The sequence below is a fragment of the Molothrus ater genome, chromosome 3 (assembly GCF_012460135.2).
Source record: "Molothrus ater isolate BHLD 08-10-18 breed brown headed cowbird chromosome 3, BPBGC_Mater_1.1, whole genome shotgun sequence".
Lineage (NCBI taxonomy): Eukaryota > Metazoa > Chordata > Aves > Passeriformes > Icteridae > Molothrus > Molothrus ater.
In genome coordinates this window covers 87,640,440-87,665,772 of record NC_050480.2, presented here as the reverse complement: position 1 = coordinate 87,665,772, position 25,333 = coordinate 87,640,440, and the positions used below count along the sequence as shown (strand labels likewise).

The 25,333-nt window shown below is 39.4% G+C and overlaps 1 protein-coding gene across 1 annotated transcript in view; it reads right to left on the bottom strand.

Annotated features, from left to right (window-relative positions):
- MLIP (muscular LMNA interacting protein) overlaps positions 1 to 25,333 on the bottom strand; it is a 104,338-nt gene that overhangs the window by 16,905 nt on the left and 62,100 nt on the right. Inside the window, 7 exon segments of the mRNA XM_036381258.2 lie at positions 9,439 to 9,564; positions 16,019 to 16,063; positions 18,519 to 18,563; positions 20,235 to 20,294; positions 20,391 to 20,474; positions 20,558 to 20,574; positions 20,577 to 20,622. Of these exon segments, the coding sequence (XP_036237151.2) occupies positions 9,439 to 9,564; positions 16,019 to 16,063; positions 18,519 to 18,563; positions 20,235 to 20,294; positions 20,391 to 20,474; positions 20,558 to 20,574; positions 20,577 to 20,622 (423 nt within the window).

Genomic DNA, 25,333 nt, shown 5'->3' with positions numbered 1-25,333 from the left:
ATGCTACTATTAATCAAATACAAACTCCAATGAGTAGGAGATTGGATGATGAAGTAAACACCACAGATTTCATTTAAAAAATAATAAAGACTCCCTTTAAATATTCTGCTTACCTATGAGCCTGGAGACCTGCAAGTGATTATGAAAAGTTGACACTTTTGGCATGACTGCATGTAGTGGTTTCAAGAAAATTCCATTTGGACCATTAAAGAAAAAAATTAAATTGGCTTGAGCCCAAATTTGGACATTAAAGAGAACTTGTCCTCTGCTACTGTTATAAGTAATGCCTAGCCAGACAGAAATGGTAATTTTTTTAACATTTCTCACACTGCTTGCAAGAAGGCAGTTCCCTCCAATCCATTTTCAAAGGCTGTGCTCCTAAATATTTAACAAATAGGGAGATTTTCACAGGAGTGTTCATAAATTGTATATTCAGCCCTTGTTGCCAGAAAGAAAAGTTTGAAAGGCACTGGAGACTTAGAGACTGAGGGAGCTGTACTCATTCATTTCTTGCCTCTTTGCATGAGCAGGTGATTCCTCTCTCCTTCAAAAAACAGCTGATTTTCTAAAAGCTAGTGGTCTCTGCCCTGAGAGGTATTTACTGTGCCTCCTACAAAACACAGAATCTTAGAACAGCACCGATTGGAAGGGCCCAGCCTTTTGAGGGAAATAGAGCCTAAGTGAGGTTACCTAGCACCTTGTCCAAACACATCTTGAAAACCACCTGTGGTGGGGATTCTATACATCCCTAAAGAGGTTGTTCCAGTGATTGGTCCCTCTCATAAAAAAAAAAAAAATCTTTTGTATAACAAAATTAATTCTCTCCTACTGCTAGTGGAACCTATTGTACCTTGTCTTCTCATGTGGCTCCATAAGAAGAGAAAGCCTCTGTGCTCTCCCTGTTTTTTAAGTACTGGAATCTTGTGAAGAGGTCCTCCCTGAGCCTTCCCTTCTCCAGGAAGAAAAGACCTAACTCCTTCAGTCTTTCCTCATAGGGCAGGTTCTCCTTCTCAGTCCTTTGATCACATCTGTGGCCCTTCTTTGGACTCTTACCAGCCTGTCTGCATATTTTTTGAATTGTGGGGACCAGAATTGGACACAGTATCCCAGGTGCAGAGTTGTGCTCTTCCACATTTCTCCCTTAAAGACTGGAGGGATTCCCATCAGAACCATGCTTTGGAGTAAACCACAGAGCTCCACATTTCCTCTGATTCTCCATCACTGCAACACTTGTATGTCATTCCTTTTTCTTGAGTTGTTTTGTTGCAATCAAAAGCAAATGGAGCTTTTTAAATAATAAAACTTTTGAATCATATAATTATTAAAGTCTGGGGAGTTTAAATAAGAGCAGAAGCACCTGGTGGCTGGGCAACAGAGTGGGGAAGGAGAGGACAAGAGAGATAACAGGGCAAGTAAGAACAGAATCAGCTCAGTGAAGTGGACAACACTTTTATTTCAGAAGTAGCCTGCGCACAGATGTGAGGAGAGAGACACAATACCTTAGTTCCCACTGCCTCCTTCTATCAAATCTTAGAACCACATTGTGAAATTATTTGGGACACAGATTATGTATTTCATCACTTCAAACAGTAAAAATCCACAAAAACTGCCCGGTCTATCTTTCAGCTTGATCTCTGTAATTTCATCACCTATGGAGATTCAGGTACTTCAAAAAAACCAATCTGGCACCAAGTCAAGCCTGCCTAAACAACACCACAATAAGCATTTCAGATCAATACAGCTGATATTGTCTTATACCCCAAGCCAACAAATGACATGATCCTGGCTTAGGTCCTTACCATATCCAGTCTCCCTAATATAAGACATAGGTAATCATTTTGGTTGTTTCCATTTCCCATTTCTGATGGAACACTGGTTTAAGGTAATTTTTTAACAATAGTGCATGTGGAGAATAACTTAATTCAGTGTGACCTCCTGTCCTTTTTCAATACTGCATTTTTAACATATTTAGAATGGTTATAAGAATTTATACCGGCTGGTTTTGCCCTCTAGTGGAAAGTGAAGCAACATGTTTCTAATTACAACAAGTAATTAGAAACTTATCATTCATAGATTGACCCTGTGGACACTGACCACATGTTTACTGGGTGGCTGGAGAGACAGCAGATGAGACACTGCATGTTATTCCTTATCCTAAAGGATGGCAAGTGGAAAGGGGAAAATCCAGGGAATTAACAGAGAAAATAGTCCAGGTTTAGTAGAGAACAGAAAGAAATTCCCATGCTGTCAGGATGTTGTTTACAGAATGGGTCCAACTGTTTGAAATGTCAACACTTTATCCTGTGTCTGCTGTGCTATGTTTTCCGCTACTGCAAGTATTTATGACAGTAAATTTAAAAATTTCTTTTTAAAAATATTATTACCTTAAGACTTTAGTTGGGTGGTACAGGAAATAGTAGGCAAATATCGTTAGGAATTTTATCAGCATATACTGACTCAAATGTTAAATATTAATTATGAGAACAAAATCAAAATTAATCTTCCTTTGTTTATCAATGAATGTTAATATTATAGACCAAAACAGAAGCATAAAAAAAAATCTTAACTGATGAATATTTGCTTTTGGGGTGAAAAAAACTCTGTTTGTATTAGAATAGCCCAGTATTGACATCTGACTATTCTGTTTGCTAAAGGACAGCTGACATGATATACCAAAAAATTACACTATCTTAGTTACCTTCAGACACCTTTTTCCTGACTGCTTTTCTATTCAAATTTCTGAGTTTTTAGCATTGTTTTCATTAGCAACAGTAAAAACCCATTTTCCTTATAAAGCAATGGTTTTATTGGTCATATGAACTATTTATTTGTTCATGTGAATGCCTACAATGAACCATGAAACTTATCCAAAATATTTCATTGTAAAATCTTTTCTGCCTAATTAAATATGTCAGCCCAGTTCAGTAAAAATTTAAACAGAACTTTGTTCTGCTTAAACCAGTCTCTCAGATTGGAAAAGATGCTTTTGTTCAGGTTGCCTCAAAGACAGAATGGAAGGTTGATTTTAGTTCTAGTTTTATTTCTGGCTCATCCTCATAAGTGGGTAAAATAGCAAATTCTGTAAATCCCACAGGATGGAGGGGCCAATATCAACCACTATTGATGCTGCCTATTAACCTAAACCATGCTTCTAGTATGGAGAGAGAAAGGCATTTCCAGGTTTTGCTTTAGAGTCTGATCGCTGATCAACACGTATCCTCTGCAGAGATTACACATTTTTCAAAGCAGTCTTGACTCCCTGTCAAGCATGCCTGAAACTATTTCACCCTGGTACTTCCCCTGAAGAGGAAACCAGGACACGGCCTAAAGAAACAGCACCCAATGCCAACATTTTAACCTCTTGCATCCCAAACAAAGTACACTGTACAGCTCAGAGTGGGACAGTCTCTCCTGGAAACAAGGTTTGATCATTTCCAGCCAGATTCTGTGTTAGAAAGAGAGGAAGTAGAAGAGATGCCTCTGAGAGGTTTCAAACAGCATCTTTTATGAACTTCCACAACTGATGCTTTTCTAGGGCAGGGGCTCTCTTGAGGTACTGTAAATACCTTGTGTCAGCTGCTCACCAAAAAGACTTCAATTTAGGCATAGGACACAATTTTAACCTTACAAAGCTCATTAGCCAGCCCTGTTACCCACACACCTTGGACTACAGTTATTTTTGTCCAACTTCTCCAATGCTGCTTCAAAGAAGGTAAAAATGTCAGCAATAACATCATTCACCTTGCATTGGCAAGAGAAAACTGCTTGTCAGGATGACAGAGCCACTGGAAAAGTCTGTATTTCTCTCAATTAGTCTTCCTTTGCTCGATCACCAAGGAAAAAATAAATACCCCATTACTTTAGTGAGGGGAAATGTTAAAACTAATCTTAGCATGAGGGATGAAATAGATTACTACTGCTTTAGAGAAGAAATAGTTTGAATGAAAAGTGGTGGGAGCCTGTCCTAGCTGGTCTAGAGAAAGCCAGACCCAACAGGAGCTGTGTCAAGGAAAGCAAAAGCTGTAACATCTCCAGGGAAGTTGGACACACAGGCTCATCTGAGATACCTCTCCCATAGCTCTTGCCAACACTGAATCCTAATGACTCAGCTGAATTCTGCCTAGAATTAAAAGAATAACAGCCTACACAGATCTTGAATCACACTATACTTGATGCTCACCTTATTGTACAAAAAGTTGTGTCTGTAAGGGCTATAAGGATTCTCATGAACATCACACACAATAGAAGAGAAGTGGCTGAAAGTCCAGGGTTTGGACAGTCAGTGAGGGAGATGGAGGGAAGACACAAAGGGGACTTAGCTGGAGGGATCAGTTTAGTTGGATAGAGAAGGTTTGGGAGACAATCTTCTATGAAAAAAAAAAGAAAAGTAAACAGAAACAAATTAATGGGTGCAAAAAAAAGAAGTCTGGGCAGAAAGCAAAGTGCTTTTCTTGCAGCATTTTATGTCTCCTAGATCTTGATGGATCCAGGAAAGGTACTGAACTTTTATGCCAATACAATTGATCTACACTAAACATTTTGATTGGCATGAAAGTGCACACACAAAAACCTGCAGTAGATGTCCCATTAATCCACTTATACTTTGATTGACTGGGGTCCAGTGCATCTCCCTCCTGCAGCTCAACTGGTGCTCAAGCGACAGAAAAGAAAATCCCTAAAGGATCCTGTGCTAGGATAAAATCATCATATTTAGGGGATTTAATAAAACAGGAACAAGACCCATGTAAAAATGGTGTCTGAAAGGTAAAAAAGATAGCTGTATCTGTATATGAGCAGGAGCACTCCAGGGTTTTTAGCAAGACTCCAACAAGACTTTTGAGACATTTAAGTGTTAAACCAGTGAAGGTGCATACACAATATTTTTTGCTGCTCTAAGTTGTCAGTAGTTAATAGTGTTTCTGGTTAAGAAAACCCAATATGTATGCTCTTTTTGCACCTAAGGTTAAAACCCTTTTTAAAAAGAGATTTTCAAAATAATTGGGATAGAGTCAAGGAGGCATACCCAGGTTTTGGCACACATCTTGCACTTAGATTTTGTCAAGGCTGTTGACATAATACATCCTGGATTCTCACTTAGTTGGCTGGCTGTCTAGACCAGCAACTCCACTGTGCTGTGCCTTTGAGCCAAAGAACCAGAAAATTTGTGACAAGAGCTGTGATTAGTTCCAGCAGAAGCTAATGCATTGCCCACCAAAAGAGTGAGCATGAGCAAACAGAGGATCAGAGCTGGGCAGCAGCCCAGCCACTTCACACAAGCCTTGCCTCCTGCCGTGCCTCTTCAAAGGCACCAGGCCTGCCCCTATTAATGCTAAACCTTTGCAAACTGGTCACACAGGTTCACACCAAATGGAACTAATATCTCTTTAGTTCATCCTTATCATTCTTCTTCCATGTCCCGAAGTAATTTATTTTTTAAATGACAAAGCGGTCTGTAAGCATTCTTGCTAATAAATATTTGCAAGCATATGAATTGTCTAACATTCCTTATGAGTCATTTCATATAATTATGTAGCAAAATGCTTAACTTTCCTCCAAAAAAAATTGTTTCCCTAATTTCAAATCAAAATCTTCATAAAGCTGTCATATGAGCACTGTTGCAGATTTATTTCCAGTTCCAGTGTATTTCATGGTTCTTTTTTGAACAAAGTGAAACATACTTAGAAAAATCCTGGATGCTATTGAAATGTGCTAAGAGAAAAAAAATTCTTTCTCATGATGGGAAAAACATAATGTCTAGTAAAGGCATCTAAAAATGTGGGAAGCTTAATACTGTTGGATTGGAACCTCAAAAACATTACACTCTGTCTGTAAAAAGTGTTTGAGGGGTGGATATCTACTAGGTAACAGTAATACCAGTTGTATAGGTCCTCAGGGTGGGAAAAAAACAAAAAGAAAAGGTGGCAGTATATGCTAATATGAAAAAAAAAAGCCAAAATAAACTGGGGCTTTTCCTTGGTTTATAAATTTTATTGGCACATGAGTCTAAATCTATACACACTGTGCTCAGAACACAGATGATGTGATATCTGTGATATCTGTGATATCTGTGATATCTCACAGATATCTGTGAGCTGAACTACATCCTTTCTGGATGATCTTTGCTAATTTAGATTTTTTTTTCTCTGTTAATTACTTTGGATTATCTGCGTGAGATCATCTACCTGTTAAACTAAAAACTATTCCATTCTAAAGGAAATTGACTTTTCCACATAACGATATTTCTCAATGAAATGAAAAACAAACAAGCTACTCTCTGGTGTGCAGAACACCTAGAGTGTTCAACAGAGGGATGTGAAGCTGAAGGTCAGCAGTTACAGCTGGCTGCATCATTATGTCTCAAACTGAATGTCACCCACACAGTCACCAGTGCTCAGTGTCACACTGAGAGGTTCAGCAGGGCAGGGAGGTACTGCAGAGGTCTAAGAAAAATCAAAAGAGATAAATTAATAAAGCTGATGCCATCTGGAATCACATCTACTCTCTACCCTCCTCAGAGATGCAGCCTGAAAGGGTCTGTCCTTTCAAGATGGGCTACGTGAAGGAGAGGCAGCAACGTTACCTAGCGAGGTTGTTGTTGGCAACAGTATTAGAAAGAAAGGAAAAGAAAACTCAGAGAGAGAAAGAGAATAGAAATGTAAGAGCTGAACCTCCCATGCATGACTGGGAAAATCTTCAAAGAAAAACAGGGAAAATCTGTAACAGTATGAGCACTTTAGCCCACAGCCACAATTAATGCCTCCTAAGTTCTTATCTGAGGACAGAATAGCACCAGCTCTTCCACAGAGAACAGAATGCCTAACTTCCAGTCTCCTAGTTTTAATTCCCAGCTCTTATATCCCATGCAAGCAGTAAATTTACCCAATTTGGGGAGAATATTGGCAGGAAGAACTCCCCCTCTTAGAAGTGAGCCAGCATGCAGCCAAAAATGCTTTTACTGAGAGCAGGTGAAGGGGGAGAATGAGTCATTAGTCTTTACAGGCTAAAAACCTCACAGTTAGAGACAACCAGAGCAATTTTCAAGCTGTTGTCTTGGCACCAAGCCCAGTTCCACAGTCAGTGCTGCAGCCCTCCTACAGGCACTAAAATCCCTCAGGAAATTTTCACAGGTGCTGAAAGATTGTGAACATCCTCACTTGGGCATCCAAGTCCCCTCCACCCACAAGGGATATGATACCAGTACCATGAACCTGCTCTGGGAGGCAGGAGCTGAAATTAAGAGCATATGCTGTCTTGTTTGGCACTTCAGTGTTTTCCCTAGATCTGCATATTATTATACTATTAATTGTTCTATGAGACCACAACGAGAATCATATAGCCATATCTCACACTAACAAAACCAGTTTCTGTTAAGTGAATCCATTTGAATACAAGTCATTACTTCTTTTTTCAGAGCAAAGATGTCTTCACAAAGATCTTCTAAAATAGCATGTATTTTACAGCAACTTGTAATATTACTTAGCTTAGGACAAAGATACCAATTTATCAGTACTATAAAGCATACAACAATTCATTTGCATAAAGGAAGCAAAACTGAACCTATTAATTGTGAAATCAATTTTTCCATCTATTAAAGACAATGCAGGGGGTTTTTTATTCATTTTAATGTGTAGCTTTCATATAAATAATTTTGCCTTCTACTGTAACAACATTAGACTTATTATGCTGTCAGTATTTCAGTAATATGTGCCACAAGTAATTTATAAAGTGTAAGTTGATTGGTTTCCAGAGTTCGCTTCAAATGTCATAATGCTTCAAACCCTGGCAATAACCCCAGGTTTGTATTTGTCTGAAAAGAGGAAGTTTGGTAAACTTTCATTAGTAAAGCTATAGCCATCATAATCAGTGTCCAGCCCTGATGAAAGGGAGGTCTGAACTGCCTCTGCCTTTACAGGAAGGCTCTGCTGAGGTGCCCTAGAGCAAAAGCTCTATAGTAAAATGTCCAGATAACTCTCTTGCTCTTTCATGCCAGGAAATGGCAGCACAGCACCTTGGAATCTGAAGGCTTTCAGTAAGTTAAAGTGTGAATTACTCACTATCAACTCACCTGTAGTCATTGAACTCAGATATTCACTGCCAACCTCAAAAGTTCAAAGTCAAACTAAAAATCACCATTTTTTATTCATTTTTTCTTATACTTTATATAAACTCTACAGTCTATGGAAACCTTCTGATGCCACCCATATATGTCACTGAAACCCACTCATAACCACAATTATTTTCCTCTGTACTGCTGCAGTACTCTTGAGGAGTTCTTGGATTTTTCTACATCAAATCAGAGCTATGGAGAGGAATGGAAAGAGATAAAATTAAATTCTTAATTAAATTCTGTTTTAAAAGGAAGAAGAGGGGGCTGCCATTGCAAAAATGTCTAATGTGCGTAGAGAGGCACAGGAATAAGAGAAATTCAATTAGTAAGGTATTTTATTCACATTGTGTCTGACAAGAGGACTATTGGCTTCATTTTACTTCCCTCCAGATGGAAGATCCGGAACATACTGGATAGGTTAATAACAAACTCTTACAGGGACATTCAGATTGTGTATCATATTTAGGGTTTTTTTCCCAATAATGCACACAAACACAAATGCATGGGGAAAGGCTGTCACAGCCATTTATCTGGAGTTTCTCTGAGATAATGCCTCATACAGGTCAGCACAGTCCAAGATGTGTTTTTGCAAAGTGATCCTACAGTTTCGTGCAGAGGGCTGTGGGAGAAGACAGCATCTTTGCTGCCCCAGCATCACATGTGGTACAACTGTACCCTCAGTCTGTGGAGGGACATGGACATGGACCTGGGGGAAAAATGGACTGGGGGAGACATGGAATGGGGGAGACATGGACTGGTGGAGATATGGACTGGGGGAGACATGGACTGGGGGAGATATGGACTGGGGGAGACATGGACTGGAAGTGGAACAGAAACACACTGGGGCTCCCCTGCAGTCTGCCTTGGAGAAGAAGTTGTGAACCTTGCCCTGTCCTCACTGTCATTTCTCTTCAGAGAGGTTTCAGGTCTGGGCCCCAGATGAAGGCAGCACTCTCTAGTAGATACGACCTAGACATCTGTTTGATAGGGAAGCACAGGATTTCCACCCTCTTTTTTACAATGTTTCTTACAGATGTCATGAAAAGCTCCTCTCCTCAACATACAGGTGTTTACATCACCAAAGAAAAATGGCCCTGTAGAAAGCCCAGCTGCTCATCTCAGCTTGAAGACTTTCCTTTAGGATCCAGGTGCCCCTTAGGGAATCATCTCACTTTGCCAAAAAAAAAAAAAAAAAAAAAAAAAAAAAAAAAAAAAAAAAAAGAAGAGACAGGAGCAAAACAAGGATCTATGTTTATTCCTTCATCATTCCTTCATTTCCTTTAGGGAAATTAGCTGAGGCTACAAAATCCTTCAGAGTGAGAGCTACTCACCTGCTCAATATTTTGATCACTGATTTCTTCAAGGTACTTTTTAAAAGGATTGGGTTGATAGGACTCCTCCTTTTGCTGTGTACTCTTTGCTTTCACCAACACGGGACGAATAACACCAGGTTTTGTCTTGACCCATAGCACACCCAGGAGAAAAGAGATGGAAGAAGAATCACATAAAACACCTTACCATTTACAGAATATTTGTTAGACAAGTCAATTCTGGTGGGGCTATACTGACTATATTTAAAAAAATTTTCTTAATGATGTGTTTCACCACCAAAATTATTCAGGTGTCATGCTGCCTGGACTACTTCTAATACAGATAGGGTGGAAAAGTGCCAAGAACTGCTTTTAGGCACAGAACTTCATCACTGGCATGTGTTTATTACTGACAAAAAATAGCTACAGAGCTGTCAGACCGTGGTTTGTGGGTTTTGCTGGCTGTTTTTTCTTTCTGGCTGTTCAGCTGCAGCTTGATTAGTTCAAGTCACACTTTATGCACAGCCACACATCTGCTTTCACACTGGGCTCCTCAAAACAGTAACTGTGAAGGAAACAAGGACAACCTGTGATGCTGTTAGCTTACACCCAGGCAGAAGCATGTTAGGAAAAGTCTTATTGGGGAATAATACCAGTGATTGTGTGCTGGATGTTATGGAGTCATAGAGTCACTGAATCACAGGATAGAAAAGACCCTTACAATCATTGAGTCCACTCATAAACGTACTACTGCCAAGTTCACAACTAAACCATGTACCTGAGCACTCCATCTGCACATCTTTTAAGTACCTGCAGAATATTGTGTCCAATGAGTGGAAATGTTAAGACAGAGTACCAAAAGTGGAGACATAATACTGATTTCAGGTACTGTAAATGATACACATGTAGAATAGATTTTTTTTTTTATTGGAAAAGGCCTCTAAGATAATAGAGTCCCATCAATGACCTACCACTGCCAAGTCCACCAGTAAAATATATCACTAAGAGCCACATCTATATATCTTTTAAATTCTTCCAGGGATGGTGATTCAACCATTTCCCTGTGCAGCCTTGAAGAAACTTTTCTTAATGTTCAATATAAACCTTCCCTGGCATGACTTAACGCCATTTCCTCTTGTCTTATCACCACCTTGCTACAGTCTTCTTTCAGGCACTTGTAGACAGTGATAAGGCTCCCCTGAGCCTCCTTTTCTCCAGGCTAAACACCCCCAGCTCCCTCAGCTGCTCCTCACAGCCCTTGTGCTCCAGACCCTTCACCAGCTCCACTGCCCTTCCCTGGACTCACTCCAGCCCCTCAATGTCTTGCTCACAGTGAGGGGCCCAGAACTGGACCCAGCACTGGAGGTGTGGCCCCAGCAGTGCTGAGTACAGGGGGACAATCCCTGCCCTGCAACTGCTGGCCACACTATTGTTGATACAGGCCAGGATGCCATTGGCCTTCTTGGCCACCTGGGCTCACTGCTGGCTCATTCTCAGATGCTGCTGACCAGCACCCCCAGGCCCTTTCCCACTGGGCCCCATTCCAGCCCCTCTGCCCCAGCCTGTAGCTCTGCATGGGGCTGTTGTGACCCAAGGGCAGGACCCAGCACTCGGCCTTGTTGAACCTCATACAATTGGCCTCAGCCCATCTACCCAGTCTGTCCAGATCCAGATCCCTCTGCACAGAACCCTCCTACCCAGAAGATCAACATCCAACTTGCAAACTGGCTGAGGGTGCATTAAATCCTCTCTCACAGATCATCAATAAAGATACTAAGCAGAACAGACTGCAATACTGAGCCTTGGGGAACACCCCTGGTGGCTGGCCACCAGCCAGTTAACCCCATTCCCCACCACTGTCTGAGCCTGGCCATCCAGCCAGTTCTTCTCTCCAGCTCCCTCTGAGGTTCCCCTGGCTCAGGGAGCCCCTCTGTGCACCCCACTGCAGCGCTCCACTGCCAATCATGCCAGCACTAGAGCCACTCACCTCGGTGACAGTGACAGTATCTTTAAGAGTTCAGTTGGAAAAGTACAATTTTAGAGGATCTGATCAGCATGGATATGTGATACTCATCATTTCAGACAAATTGGATTATTTCACCAAGAAAAAATTCCTTGGTCATCAACCAGTGAACCAAAAAATTTGACTATTACCTTCTCAATTTAGTATATCTGTGATTTTTTTTTTAATTCTTACTGTAAAATCTGACAAGATGGATTGTGGCATAAACTCTAAATAGAGGCTAAGGGATAATTTTGAAATAGACATGTTCAGTGAGCCAAAAAAGGAAGAAAAAGTACACTTTCTCACTGGAATTTAAAAGTAGTCAAGTCTTCCAAGATCCGTGATTGAATTTAAACTTTTAAATGAGTCCATTGTATTCTCTTCTGTTATGACAAACCCATAGAAAATAAGTGGTCTCTGTCACAACTGATGAAGGTAGTAACAACAGGACTGCTGCTGAGGTCCTTCTGTGGTTGCAGCACAGAGAAGCAGCTTGCCCAGCTGGGACTGAGAAATAAGTGTTGTCACAGTATCCAACCAGGTATAAAAATGAAGAGAAGAAACTTGATTCACTATTAGATTTATTTATAAAATAAATACATATGTTGTGTTCTGTCTGTATAAGTTGGACTGTTCTGCTCCCCCTATCATGTAATGGTTCTGCCCTGGCTCTCCCCTCCCTCCTTTGTGCTGCCAGTTATCCCAACTCCTCCCCAGTTGCCTTGGAGATCAATGTACCCTTTCTCAAATCCCTCCCCGGTGCCCTGTCTGTCACTTGGTGCTCCCACCCTTCTCCCTAGAACTCTCTAGAAACTTCCAGCTAGAGCATCGAGTGATTGGCTCAGGGGCCGGGGCCCCCTCAAGTTATCCCCATTGGGGTTCTCCCTAAGTCAATCTTTTGTATCCCACTCCCCTCTGAAACCCTATTCGTCCAAGGACTGACTCCTCCCCTGTGTCCCTCCCTCCTTATAAACTGTTGCAACTCCTTCCTTGTTGTCTTCGGTTGTCAGTTTCCCCTGGGACCCCAGAAGCCTGGGTTCACCACAGCTGGAGAGCGCTCTCTTCTTATTTCTGCTGACTGTAGCCACAAGCCAAGCCACATCCTACCACAAGCTGCGCTGCTGTCATAGCACAGAGCATTTGCCTCAGGTGCTGTCCTGAACCACAGAGATCGGGACAGTGCCCCCATACTGCTAGCAGTGCTGGATAGCTAGCCGGGACGTGCAAGGACAGTCTTTCTCCAGCTGGACCACTTCATAGGTATACTCAATAATACCCTGCTGTCTATTTATAATAGCAATACACTTCATCAGTCAGTCTGGAAAAAGAGAAGTTTACTATGAAAGTAAGCTTAAAATGATTCAGCTGAGATTGCTGGATGTAGTGTGTAAACTGAGTCATGGATCCCCTTAAAACAGGATCTGCAGGCATCCAGCAATGTCCGTTGAGGGGAGGGTGCAGAGGGTGTTTTGTGCTCTGCTTCTTCCCTGGGAAAGGACAGAGCTCAGCCCAGGGTCTGAGGTGAAGGCAGCAGAGGCAGGCATAAGCATAACACTCCTGGGCAGAGCAAGGCCCAGGGAGCAAAATATCTTCTCTTACATTAGTGTTTTCTACTCTCCCTCCTCTCCACATATTGGGGCCCTTTCATTTGTCTCATCAAGCAAGAAAAATACTCAACTGAAAGCAAAAAAATCAGCCATGCAGTGATACTAATTTTTTTTAAAGAGTAGTAACTGTCAAACTGGATCAAAAACATTTTCATTACAAAGATCAACTTTTTCAAAGATGCAGTGCTTATTACTGAATTGCTAGTCCATATTTCATGACTATATCTTTGTAGGATTCACCAAAAGATGCTTATTTTTCTATCAATATTTCTGTAAAGCATCCGTAAAATGTCTGGTTTTCAAAATAAATATAAATTTAAAAAGAAAGGTGCAGTTGCTGTCAAGTCATTATTATGCAGACAAAGGACATGTGGTCTTCTGGCACTCCTCCACACCATGTAACCACGCAATCAAAAGCCCATTGTGGTACCTGAAATCATCAAGGATGAGCTACTCTCCTTTTGTAAGAAACCTCTTCCAAATGCATGCTGTAGAAATGCTTTTAAGGAAGCATTTTCTAAACAACATCATGTACTCAAATGCTGGCTGAGTCATATGTTTATGTCTAACTCTGCTAACAGAGTGACAGATATCAGCCAACAACCAGAATTCTAAACACTTTATTAGCACTCTGACAAACTACATAAAATCTTTGATCCAAAACTAAGAACTTGAACTCTTTCTTTGATGACAAATGTCCCAGCTGACATGCTGAGAAACAATTTAAAACTAAGTTTTGCCAAGGAAACTGTTGTTATTCCTACAACAACATGAAAAAATGGTAAAGGCTGTCATGGTAGCACTGGGCTGCCATCATATGTGCACAGAACTTTCAGCAAATTACACAGGGCCAAAACACAAGTTCCAGAGCTGACCCATAATCAGTGATACTGACCTAGTGCCAGGGAATTCTCTGGCATGGGTTTGGCCCAAGTGAGCAAATGCACAAATAGAAATAATCTACAGGCTGGGCTGGGGTGCAGGGCCACCCTCCCTCAGGAACTGAAGGTTATTTTGTGTGAAAATAAGCCTTGCATAGTATTTGTCCAAAAAATGAGAAGACTGAATGTTGGCAGAGGTATGGGCACGTTCACCTCTAATTTTCTCCCCCGTTATTATCACCCTGGTTGCCCCTGGGATCTTGCCGAAACTGGTGGGTCAGGTCCCAGTTGCAACCCCATTCCATCAGTGACAGAACAAGGGAGATTGCTTGAAACAGAAAAAGGCAGGTTTAGATTAGGTATTAGGAAGAAATTATTTGCTGTGAGACTGGTGAGGCAGTGGAACAGGTTGCCCAGAGAAGCTGTGGATGCCCCAGCCCTCGTCAGGTTGCATGGAGCTCTGAGCAATGTGGTCTAGTCAAAGGTGTCCCTGTCCACAGCACCAGCGCTGGAACAAGTCACAGAGTTCTGGAGAAATCTGCTTGGGAATCTGGGCTTGAATTATGGATGCAGATAAGACAGAAAAGATTGTCTGGTAAGGTGACAAAGTTTGGTGGTAATACTAATTAGGAGACTAAAAATATTGTTGCAAAGACTTACAGAGAGATCCTAAAATACTGAGTAAATGAATAATAAAAGGCAGGTGAAACATAACTGAATTCAGCATTGACACATTTCACAGCAGAAAACTAAACTACATCCCAAATTTGCTCATGCTCATGCACCAATGAGCTAATTAGCTGAGAAACCAGCTCTCACTACTCAGGAAATATGTCTTGACTTTTTTGTGTATAGTTCTGTGCAAACATTGGCTTGCTGCTCAATACAAGTAGGAAGAACTAAATAAAGTAATATAAATTATTAAGAAAGGAATAGAAATAGCAATAAAGGACCTTATCACATCCTCATGTAAATAGAAAGTTCTGTATTCAGAGCTATACTAGAGCAGCTTATGGTTTTAGTCTCCCAGTCTCAAAAACAAATATCTGAAAAAGATACAGAGAAGGGCAAGAAGGATCATCAGTGATATGGGATAGTATCCATACTTTTCAAAGAGTGACCAAGCAATTTTTAATTTTATACATGAAATAGACATGACTGGTAGTGCTAGGTCTAGATATTATTGCAATACCTAGAAAAAACTTGCGTTATTTAGAAAGCAAAGAAAAATTATTTGCTATTTCAGTACAAGAACTGAGGTCAAGTCATAGGCTTAAAACAAAGGACTAAAGTACTATATTGCACCATGGATAATTTAAAAGTAAAGTCTACTGCTAGAGAATGTTATAAAGATCAAAATACAACAAAATTCAAAAAGTAACTGGAAAAATCATGAAAGCAGATTAGTCAAAGATTGCTAGGAGAAGAAATTGATTCAGGAAGTCCCTAAGATTCCATTATTTAAAATACAAGGGAAAAATTTCTGATCCACATCTTTTTTCCCCTAAGCAGCTATTAATGATCACCGTCACTTGGGCAGGCTCCATGATTTCTCTTCTGACTCTTCTTCAGAAATTTTGTCTCCAACAAGATAAATTTGTGATCAGAGCTTAAATGAACATCTGATACATAATTTCCCTTTCTTACTTGATCTTACCCTTGCTTTTCACTCATTAAAGCATCTTTGATGTAAAATAGATTGTAAGAAGAAAATAGATGGTAGAATAATTTCACATTTAAACAAAACTATATAAGTGGAATATTAAAAGAGTCCAAGAAGCAGCAGCTGATTCTACTGCTGTCATGCACCTCAAGATCCAGCATGACTCTGTAGTTTGGCATTTGGCCCATGGGTTTACAAGTAGTGTCAGGATTTACAGCTACTTGAAACAGGTGTGTAATTCAGCACAGAAAAAATTGTAATTCAGCACAGAAAAAATTGTAATTCAGCACAGAAAAAAAACCAATACAGCTCTGTAGAAGCCATGCAGCTTTGTAAAAAGAAATTGATTGGATTTTTTTCAAAGGACTAAGGAAGTAAATAATTAATAAAATTTTGTGCTCGTGCAAATTTTGAAAACAGTGTATCACAGCTGTGCTCTACATACCAGCTGACTCTCAGTTACTATAGGCACCGATTTGTAAAGGTTGGCCTGCAAAAAAGATGAATATATACAGTATTACATGCAATATACTTGTGATTATAATGATGACAGAAAAAAATTCAGAACAGCACTAGGCTTAACTTAGCTGGAGAAGGTTTTCCCACTGACACAGTGGTATGAAAGAATATAAAACATTCTCATTTCCAGTTTATTTCTAGATATAGTCAAATGCCTGTTAAGATTTTAGGAATTCTTTTTTCCAAGTGCAGCAAAATTTCTGGTTTTCGTCTTGATCTAATCTTGAAATTTAAATCTTATTTTTCTGAGCCTGCCATTGTCTGTTAATTTGCAGCATCAATCTTTTTAATATTATGAATAGTACTGGGTTGAGTACCTTCTCAACCTTTTCTCACTTTATAGTAGGAGAACCAGAACAATCCTACATAAGCATACATGTCAGTAACATGGACATTCATTTTTCCAGTTAATAATGAGAAATTCCTATCTTGAGAATCATTGTATTATTATTATTAAAAATTGGCAGTATCATCCCTAAAGCCAACAGAGATGCATTATTATTAAATGGTGAATAGAATCATATCAAACACCATACAGTTTTAAATGTCATTAAATTACAACTGTGGTACTTAGTTGTCAGCTGGTATAAACTGAATTTAGTTTTCATACTTTTTATACACTCACTGTTTGTACAATTTACATCCTTAAAAGGTTCTGAAGTTCATGAGAATATAAAAGGTAGCTGAGGCCATGGCAAATCTATGACATTGTAATTGTTAAATGGCAGGCTATTTCAACATACTTTTGTACTTTTTATTACCTATTGAAGTAATTAGCAATATTACCATGTATACATACATATACCTTTACACGTGGTGGTTATAAATAACACTTAAGCATTACTCATAAACAAATTTAAGCTCGTCTTTTAACAAAAAATGCCTTCAAAGCAACATTTTGACAAGCATCTCAGTATTAGATATTGTAAATACAAAAAGAAGATAACTCTATGGAAAACCATTTCTGTGTGTCCTTTCTCTAATGGCCAGAGGACAAACCACTGCCTGGATTATTAACTGGGGCAGAAATAGCCTTTTTACATCCTACTAAGGAAGCAGAGTGAGAGAGGAGGAAAGAACTGTGATGCACCTATGCTATTAAAGACACCTGATATATCCCTCAGGTGACTACTGCAGAGTACAGCAATGGCAGAGCACAGGAGAACCTGGACCCATCAAGTTCAGGCACCACAGCCCAGCCTGGGGACCCCAGTCTGTCTCCTGACACACAAAAAGTTCAACACACCTGTACAATTTATAGGAAAGATTGGCCTTCCAATAAACCTCTGTGTTATTCCCAAACACATTTTAAATATTGTTTTGTTTCATTCATCTAGAAAGTTCTGGTGGAAACAGAAGAAAAGGTGTTTGTAAGGGTGATTTTCTATGCCATCCCTAGGCTTCCCTAAGCTGGGTGCCTGAAATTATGGTATATGTCCATATTTCAGTTTTGGGAGCTGGAGATTTGCACTGGAGTGTTATTAAATACACTCTGTTCTCAAAGACTACCTCTGAAGTACACTCTTTTATTTCATTAAAAAGCTCTCCTCTGATATTCTTCCTAATTAGTATGAGCCAGCACAATCTGTCAAGCAAAAATCACAGTATGCAATAAAATATGCATAGTGCCACATTCAGGAAGCAAAATTGAATTGATCAGTCAAGCACTGTGCTGGCATAAAACTGGGAGAGTTCTGTTGCTTTGCCAGTACTGCTTTGATTTGAGATTCAATAGAAATGCTGAATGATGAATAGGAAGCTGAGATTTCTCACCACATGACTAAATGAGTTGCAAGTAAAATGTGGAACCTGCAGTAAGTGTGTATGCTAGAGAGAATTAATATATTAATTGGGTTTAATGTTTCAGTAATTGAATAAATGACTCAATACAGATATTTTCAACATATGTTGGTATGTGGCAAAACAGCTTCAATTCATCTGGGTTTTCAGCCAGCTCTGTATCTTGGAAAGAAAAGTTTGGATCAATCCCAGATTCTGAAGGATAAGCAAGAACTACAGGACTTCTACCAAAGCAAGTCCCCTACAGTGCAGGCTGAGTCCAGAGAAATGCACCCTTCAGCACCCATAAGAAACAACACTCATTTACCAAACAGCTAAACTCTTGCCCCAGGCTTGAAGGAAACAACAACAAAGTGTGTGAAGAGGTTAATTTTAACATCATATTTACACAGGTAAAATTATCAACAGACACAGCAGTGAAGAGAGACTCCAGCTGGGATGGGTTTATTACCGTGAGAAGACACTTCAAGTCTCAAATGCCAGCACTGTAATATATTTGCTTGTCTATTCTAGTCAACATCTGATATCACAAGCAGATGCGCGTTCAGACTCACCCAGGATTGTTTGGGAGCAGATAAAGTAAGCATTTTGCATGCAAAATAGAGAGCAATGGTAAAAGTACTTACATATCTGGTTTCACGCCCAGCTGCTCTCTGCAGTGTTGTTGACATCTTGTAAAAAAACAAACAGATATATAATCAATATATTGAGTTACTCTGAACAGTAACTCCAAGAGATTTTCAACATTCTGAGATTTTATTAATTGCTCAAATTCAGGAAAACTTACGTTTTCCAGAAATATTCACACCATACATGAGACTAAGGCATATTTAAGCTTTGCTTGTATGTTTATTATAGAAAATACTACGAAATTTTACTGCTCTCAAAAACATTGATCCTGTTCTATTGAGGTTGGCATTTAATGAGAACTCTCATAACAAAATGCTTATTATTAGATAGCCATAAGTATCATTGCCCCATGAAATTGAAGTTACATTTGCTCACAGAATACAAAATATTACATCTCCATGCTTTCATTTGCAAGAATTTGCTTTAATTTGACTAACCCATAACAATTCTAAGGCATATCAGCTCTTTTTTTTCTTCCATGTCTATGACCTTCTTTCACCCTCTGTTAAGCACTTTTTGACCTCATTCTGAGATCTTCAACACTTTTAGCTTGGTCCCTACGCTGCATTTATTTGACATTCATGACTGCTAAAAGATGCCTGCCATTCTCAATTGCCCAAGGAAGTGTTTTTTGGATACTCTAACTCAACTTGGTAGCAGGATTTTAACCACTCCAGATTCTTCAGGCATTGGAAAACACACTCAATTACACTGTCTGCCCATCCTTCTCCTGCTGTCACATTTCTGTCTTTCAGCCTCTTGGAGTCCAATTCACCCCTGCACGCCGATTGACAGAAGTACTTTCAAAAACAGAAATTAACTTTGAAGTTTATATTGAATATAGCCGCTGAGAAATACTGGACCTGTGCCCTATTCTTGCATGGTGGACTGGACATTCAGCAGGATATTTTGAATGGATTAACTTTTTTGTGTGTTCATCTGCCAGAAATGCCTTTCCTGCCATTTTTAGTTGTATTTCTGCCATTTTCACTTTCCTATAGCTGTGATAGGTAACTTTAATTTAGCTGGAGCAAACTGAATACAGGACCTTCTTCCCTTGGTTAGCCATCCTTCTGAACCCAAAAGGCACATCAGTATAACTTAATGAAACCAGAAGTTCAGAAGGAGAAAATTAACCCTCCCTCTCACTACCTATTTCTTAGTCATCCATGACGAAGGGATATTGCAGACATCCTCCTTCTAGGAGTGGTGAGACTTAAAATGAAATCGAACTTCAGAACATGTCCAACTATTAATTTAATACTCCCATTATTTTAAAATAAATCATGAACTTGAAAAAAACCCTATGTTCTGAAAGATGCTTCCAGCCACCAAAGCTAGAAACATTGGTTGCTTTGTAGTAAGCACACATGGATGGGATGAAGTCTGGGAGAAGGCCAGAGACCCTGCCATATTGCAGGCAAGGTATGAGAGATTTTTAGCCTCAGATCTTAAAACACTCCTTCATAATATATCTCCTTGTGACTTCAGGAAAGCGTCCTGCAGCAAAGACTGCACTGACTCCAGGGCTACAGTTCTGTCTTTCCATACTTTTTTTGCCACCAAACACTTTTGATTTTGCATTTCTCAGCTGCAGCTCTGAGTTGCCATTAGTTTTATTGTCACAGCAGTCCCTACTGCCTACCGATTTTGCCAGCCTTTATAATTACTTGAAAAGAGCCCTTGCTGTGGACATGGGCTTATTCACCTACCTTGCCAACATCTGACTCTGTGCTCATCTGCAGAAAACTTGGAGAAGACTCACACCGCCGCTGGAAGATTATTTTCAACAGAGAATAGACATGTTAATGCCAGAAAGACAAAAGGGAAAGAAGATAATAAGTCCATTCCACATGATGATGGGTTACCATAGTCAAGGGGTCCTGCAGGACTTGATCAATGACAGCACACAACTCTTCTGTTTGTTGTCTGAGCTGGGCAGGGGAGCACATCTGAAAAGGGAGGATGGATCACTCAGTTAAACTTTGCTTTTTTGATTTCAAATATAGATCTGAAAGATAAATAACACCACTACCTCTGAATGAGTGTCAAAGCAGTGCCTTCAGTCACACTAGCAGGCTTGGTTGGCTCTTCTAATGCCTGCAATTCAAGAGGTATTGGTGTGATACTGAGTTGAAAATTTTGAAAACCAAACAAACATACACTTTTTCCAATACTCTGTTTCCAAAGGTGGCACTTTCTCTTTCACCATGGAAAGATGGAAAAGAAAGAAATTACAGGCCTAGTGATGTTTAGGTTCCCAAAACCTGATTCATAGTGGTATGGGTATGGGTTTACAGAGAAGACAGTATTCAAGCAGGATGAATCATCTCCTCTTTTGGAAAATCAGAAACCACCAGTTCCAATTGTCTTCTCCTTCAATAATGCCACCTCCTTCACAGTAAATGTGACATAGTGAGTGTGCACTGTGTGCCACAGAGGTGTTGGGGGCTGCCTGCTGTGTGTCAACAGAGAGCCACCACCTGTGAGCAGGTGGACAAGGCAGGGACCCAAACACACAGGAGGCCCTTTTTTTCCCTCAGTGGATATTTTCTGTGAAAAGCATCTCCTGTTTAAAAGAGGATGGTGGTGTCACCTTGCAAAAAAACCAGTGTTTGCCATTCTTGGGTTTTAGCCTGAAATCAGAAATGTATGGAGCAAAATATGTTCCATACTCTATTTGTGATCTCACAATAAGCACATACGCAATCTCTCCAAACAAAACACAAGCCTTTTGTGTTTGGCTATACCGCTCACTTCCCTATACCGGCACTTGGAACAGGTCTGAGAACAGTGGAAATCAGTTTGCCAATCCCTTCACTTTATAAGGGTCACAAAACACCCTCAAAAGCCAAAATCCACTGCTCAGTTCCCTTTTCATCTTCATCCAGCATCTGTGAAGCACATTCTCCCTGCCATCACCCGTTTTTGCTTTGAAGTGATTTTCAAATAGACACCGTGCTGAGACCAAAAATTACTCTGGAAGCCTGCTGATGTATCTGCTGAAGCTGGACTACAGGGAAGGGAACCTCAGGGTTTGTGGAGTTTCTTTGTTTAACACATTATGTTTTTGTAAGGTTTCGTCTTGTTAATTTTTTTTAAGTATAAGAGAAAAAAGAGCATTCCAATAAAGCCCTTTTTCATGCATGTGGGATTCTGCGTGAATGGGCTGGTGCCACTGAGGTGGGTATGAGGGCTGCCAAATACAGGAGATGTATGTGGACCTGTGATGAAAATTTCAGAGTATTTAAAAAATAAAAGAAAAGAAGCATACTTATTTCTGAGTTTTACTTTGCTGACTACATTTGATTTCTTTCCTTGTCCAGCTACTGGCAGCATGCATCTGTGTACACCTAAGCGAAAAGTTAGTGACAATTTACTTTTCATAATATTATAATACCACCCACAAATGATCTTGCACAAAAGCACATTCATGGAACACCATGTCTTCTACTAAAATTAAAAGTGATTGCTTTCCAACATTTCTTCCTTTCTCTCTATCTCTTGACAAGTGACAAATGTGTTGGCCTTAGAGTAGTTTTAGTTCAAAAGGTGAAAAGTAAAAGTGATTCACTTTGATATACAGAAATTAATGTAATCTTATCCCAAGACAGAGCACGAAAAGATAAATAGCCTTTCTCATCTCTGAAGTCTCATCATTGTCATCCAGCTAGAGTTTCAAAAAGACAGACAGTCCTGTTGAAGAGGAGGACTCAGCCAAAGAGAGCTCAGCACTGCACTGAAATACAGTGCCCCTGGTTCAATAAGCAATAAAATTAAGTAGAAGAGTAATTTCAGTACCTATTAGGGTCAGGATTGACAAAACAGCCTGATATAGAGGGATGATGAGTTTGAATGTGAGTTAGGAAAAGAAAAACTTTTAATCAATCATGGATTTGGAATGGGGAATTATCTAAGCTTCTCAAAACCCCCAATAAACCAGTAAGATAATAAACATAATAAAGAGATTGTTAAGAAAAAAAATACAGTTGCTGTTTCATATTCACTTCACCAGAATAGTGGGTGAACAAAATCAAGGGTAAGAAACAACTACCCTGAAGATTTGGGGGAATCTTTCCAGAGAAATTACAGCTACATCCAGAAGTCTCTGTTCAGAACCAAGATGGCTAATTTAAGAATCTATTCATTTCAGAAGCTGAGTTCCCAAATATCTTTCCATTTTGGAGCCTTCACTGACTAAGGAATGCAGGTGAGCACAGCACCAAGGTCTGTGCTCTCCACAGTCCCTCTGAGGTACAGCCATCATGCAGGAGCCATGCTAAAAAAAGCTGCAGTGTTCTCCCTTACTGTACTTTTGGGAAAAGAAAATTTTTATCTTCAAACCAATTAATCTAATTTCATTCACTATTTCATCTTTAATTCTTCTTTTTCTTTCTTTCTTTCTTTTTTCTTTTTCCTATTTTTCTTATTTGAACAGCTGAGTTTTCCAAAGAAAGAGTAGAAACAGGAAACTATACTCTCTATAACTATCCTTACCACCTCTACTAAGATAAATGGTTCTGTTTAATCTGTTGTTAGCTTTTCAAAACACATCTCATTTTTTTCCCAGCATGCCTTCTTTCACATTTCCACATAGAAAAAATAAAGAGATAAAAAGTACAACTACATTTTCAAAATTACTGGTGTCATCATGCAAAAATGTTATGATTAATTTCTATCTACATGCTGCTGATTAGCACTATCAACAGTACTCAAGATTCACTTCCTATGCTGATGGTCTAACAGTATTACAAGTGGAACATTCTTGTTTAGACATTCAAATTTTTGATTATATATGAAACAACAGTGGTACCACAATTTAAAAGAACATCATAATTTAGATAATGAAAATGTAAAGCAATTTAAATGAAATAACCAGTTGCTGAACCACTATTTTTTTCCTTGAAAAGGGCAATTTTATGGGTGTGATGCATTTGTGCCATTGACATCTTTGATGACTACAACCCTTCCCTCCTCTTTCTTCCTTTTTGATTGCTAAAACTGTATCAGAGCTGAAAGGACACTGGTAAATGATCCAAACACAATACCTAGTATTTCATTAGAAGACTGAAAAGTCCAATGGACCACATCAATAGAAAGAGAAGAAAATTAATTTTGTGACCTAGATCTGACATAGCTTTCTTCTTACTGTATTCTGAAAACCCTGGACTGAGCATATTTTCCCCATCTCTATCTTTTCCCAAGCCCTCAGCACGTGTGAAGAAATCCCACCATACAATAGAACTTCACATACCATTGTTTCCTTTAACTTCTCTCTTGAAGATTCTGGAGAATTATACTGAAAATTTTACTGAAATTATACCTACTATTTTCTGTCCCATAAAATAATTAATATTGAAAACTGCAAGGCCCATGAAAAATGAGTGAGCTCAAAGGCTGCTCCTACATTGGCATATTTGATTATTATTACAGACAAACTAGGTCTTTTATTTAGTCCTACAACTGCACAAAATATTGCCTTTCTTTCTTACCACGAGGTATTTGTCTCTAGCCTTGAGAAACACTTTGATGTGAACATATAATCTGGGTGAAAGAAATTCACCTAGTAATTGCACACCAGAAATACTTTGGGAAAACCTATTTTTATCAAAATATTCTCAATAAAGTGTTGTCAGAAATGCTTTCCGGGTCCAGAAAGTTCTGACATGCCTCATAATAGCCAATTGTCCAGCAGTTAGGTCAATCATCTGAGTGAGAAAAATTGTCTTCCAGGCTCCTGCTGTATGATTTCAAGGAGCAACCTGTATCTGCATTTGCCATGATCAGTTCCTGTAGCAATGGATTTTTGATAATACAATAACTAAGAGTTTCCTAAAGGCAAGAACTTAAAGCTGGGTCTTCAATGTAGCTGAATGCTGCCATACTTCCTCAGTTGCATTTCTTCCTTTTCACTTAAAAAAAATATCTAAAAATAAAAAAAAAAAAGACAACCAACACACCCTCTTTTTTTTCCTTCTGCGTGCAGAGGAAAATACCTTTTTCTATTTTTTTCTTCCACAAAGAGAATATGCTGCACTGTCTTTAGTCTGTTTTTGCAGGTGATGGAATGCAATTACCAGATCTTAGAAGTTTTCCAAGAAGTGTAACAAAATATGGAAAGACTGTTTTACTTTTTCTACATTTACTTAGAATTGAAATTGTTGTCTGCTTGTAATCAGTTAATAAACAGAATCCAAATGAGACTACACTTGCACCCCTTCCATCCACAGCCAGTCCTACCTATTGTGTTTCAGAAGACATGTGGGACAGAAGAAGTGTGGGATAAGCCTCAGCTGTGAAGCAGGTTTGTTTCATGACACATTCCATCATCCTGGGTTGTAACACATGTACCACACTTCATCCTCAGTTCAGGTTGAGGGAAGTCTGAGCAGAATATTTGCAGCACCCAGTCTGTATGCCCATGTTTCCTTTCCACCAAAATGATGCTTCAGACAAGGGAAATTCACACCAATCAGTAGGTAGAGGGGATGTGTAGCTGGACAAATACAGAAAACCCATATTCACCTGCATAGAGCTTGCTGTAGACCAAAGAAGACTGAACTGTTAAGAGAATAATTTTTTGGTTTGTAAATCCAAAGCCTACAGCAGTTTTTGGGTTACATATAAAATTCTACATAATCCTAAAGATGAAGTTGTACTTGTTTTAAGACACTATTTTCAAGGCCCTTGAAAGAAAGAAAGAAGGAGTTCAGAGGCTGTTCCTATATTAGCACATTTGGTTATTCTTACAGACAAACAAGGCCCTTTATCACTCTACAACTGCACAAATTATTGCTTTTCTTTCTTAACA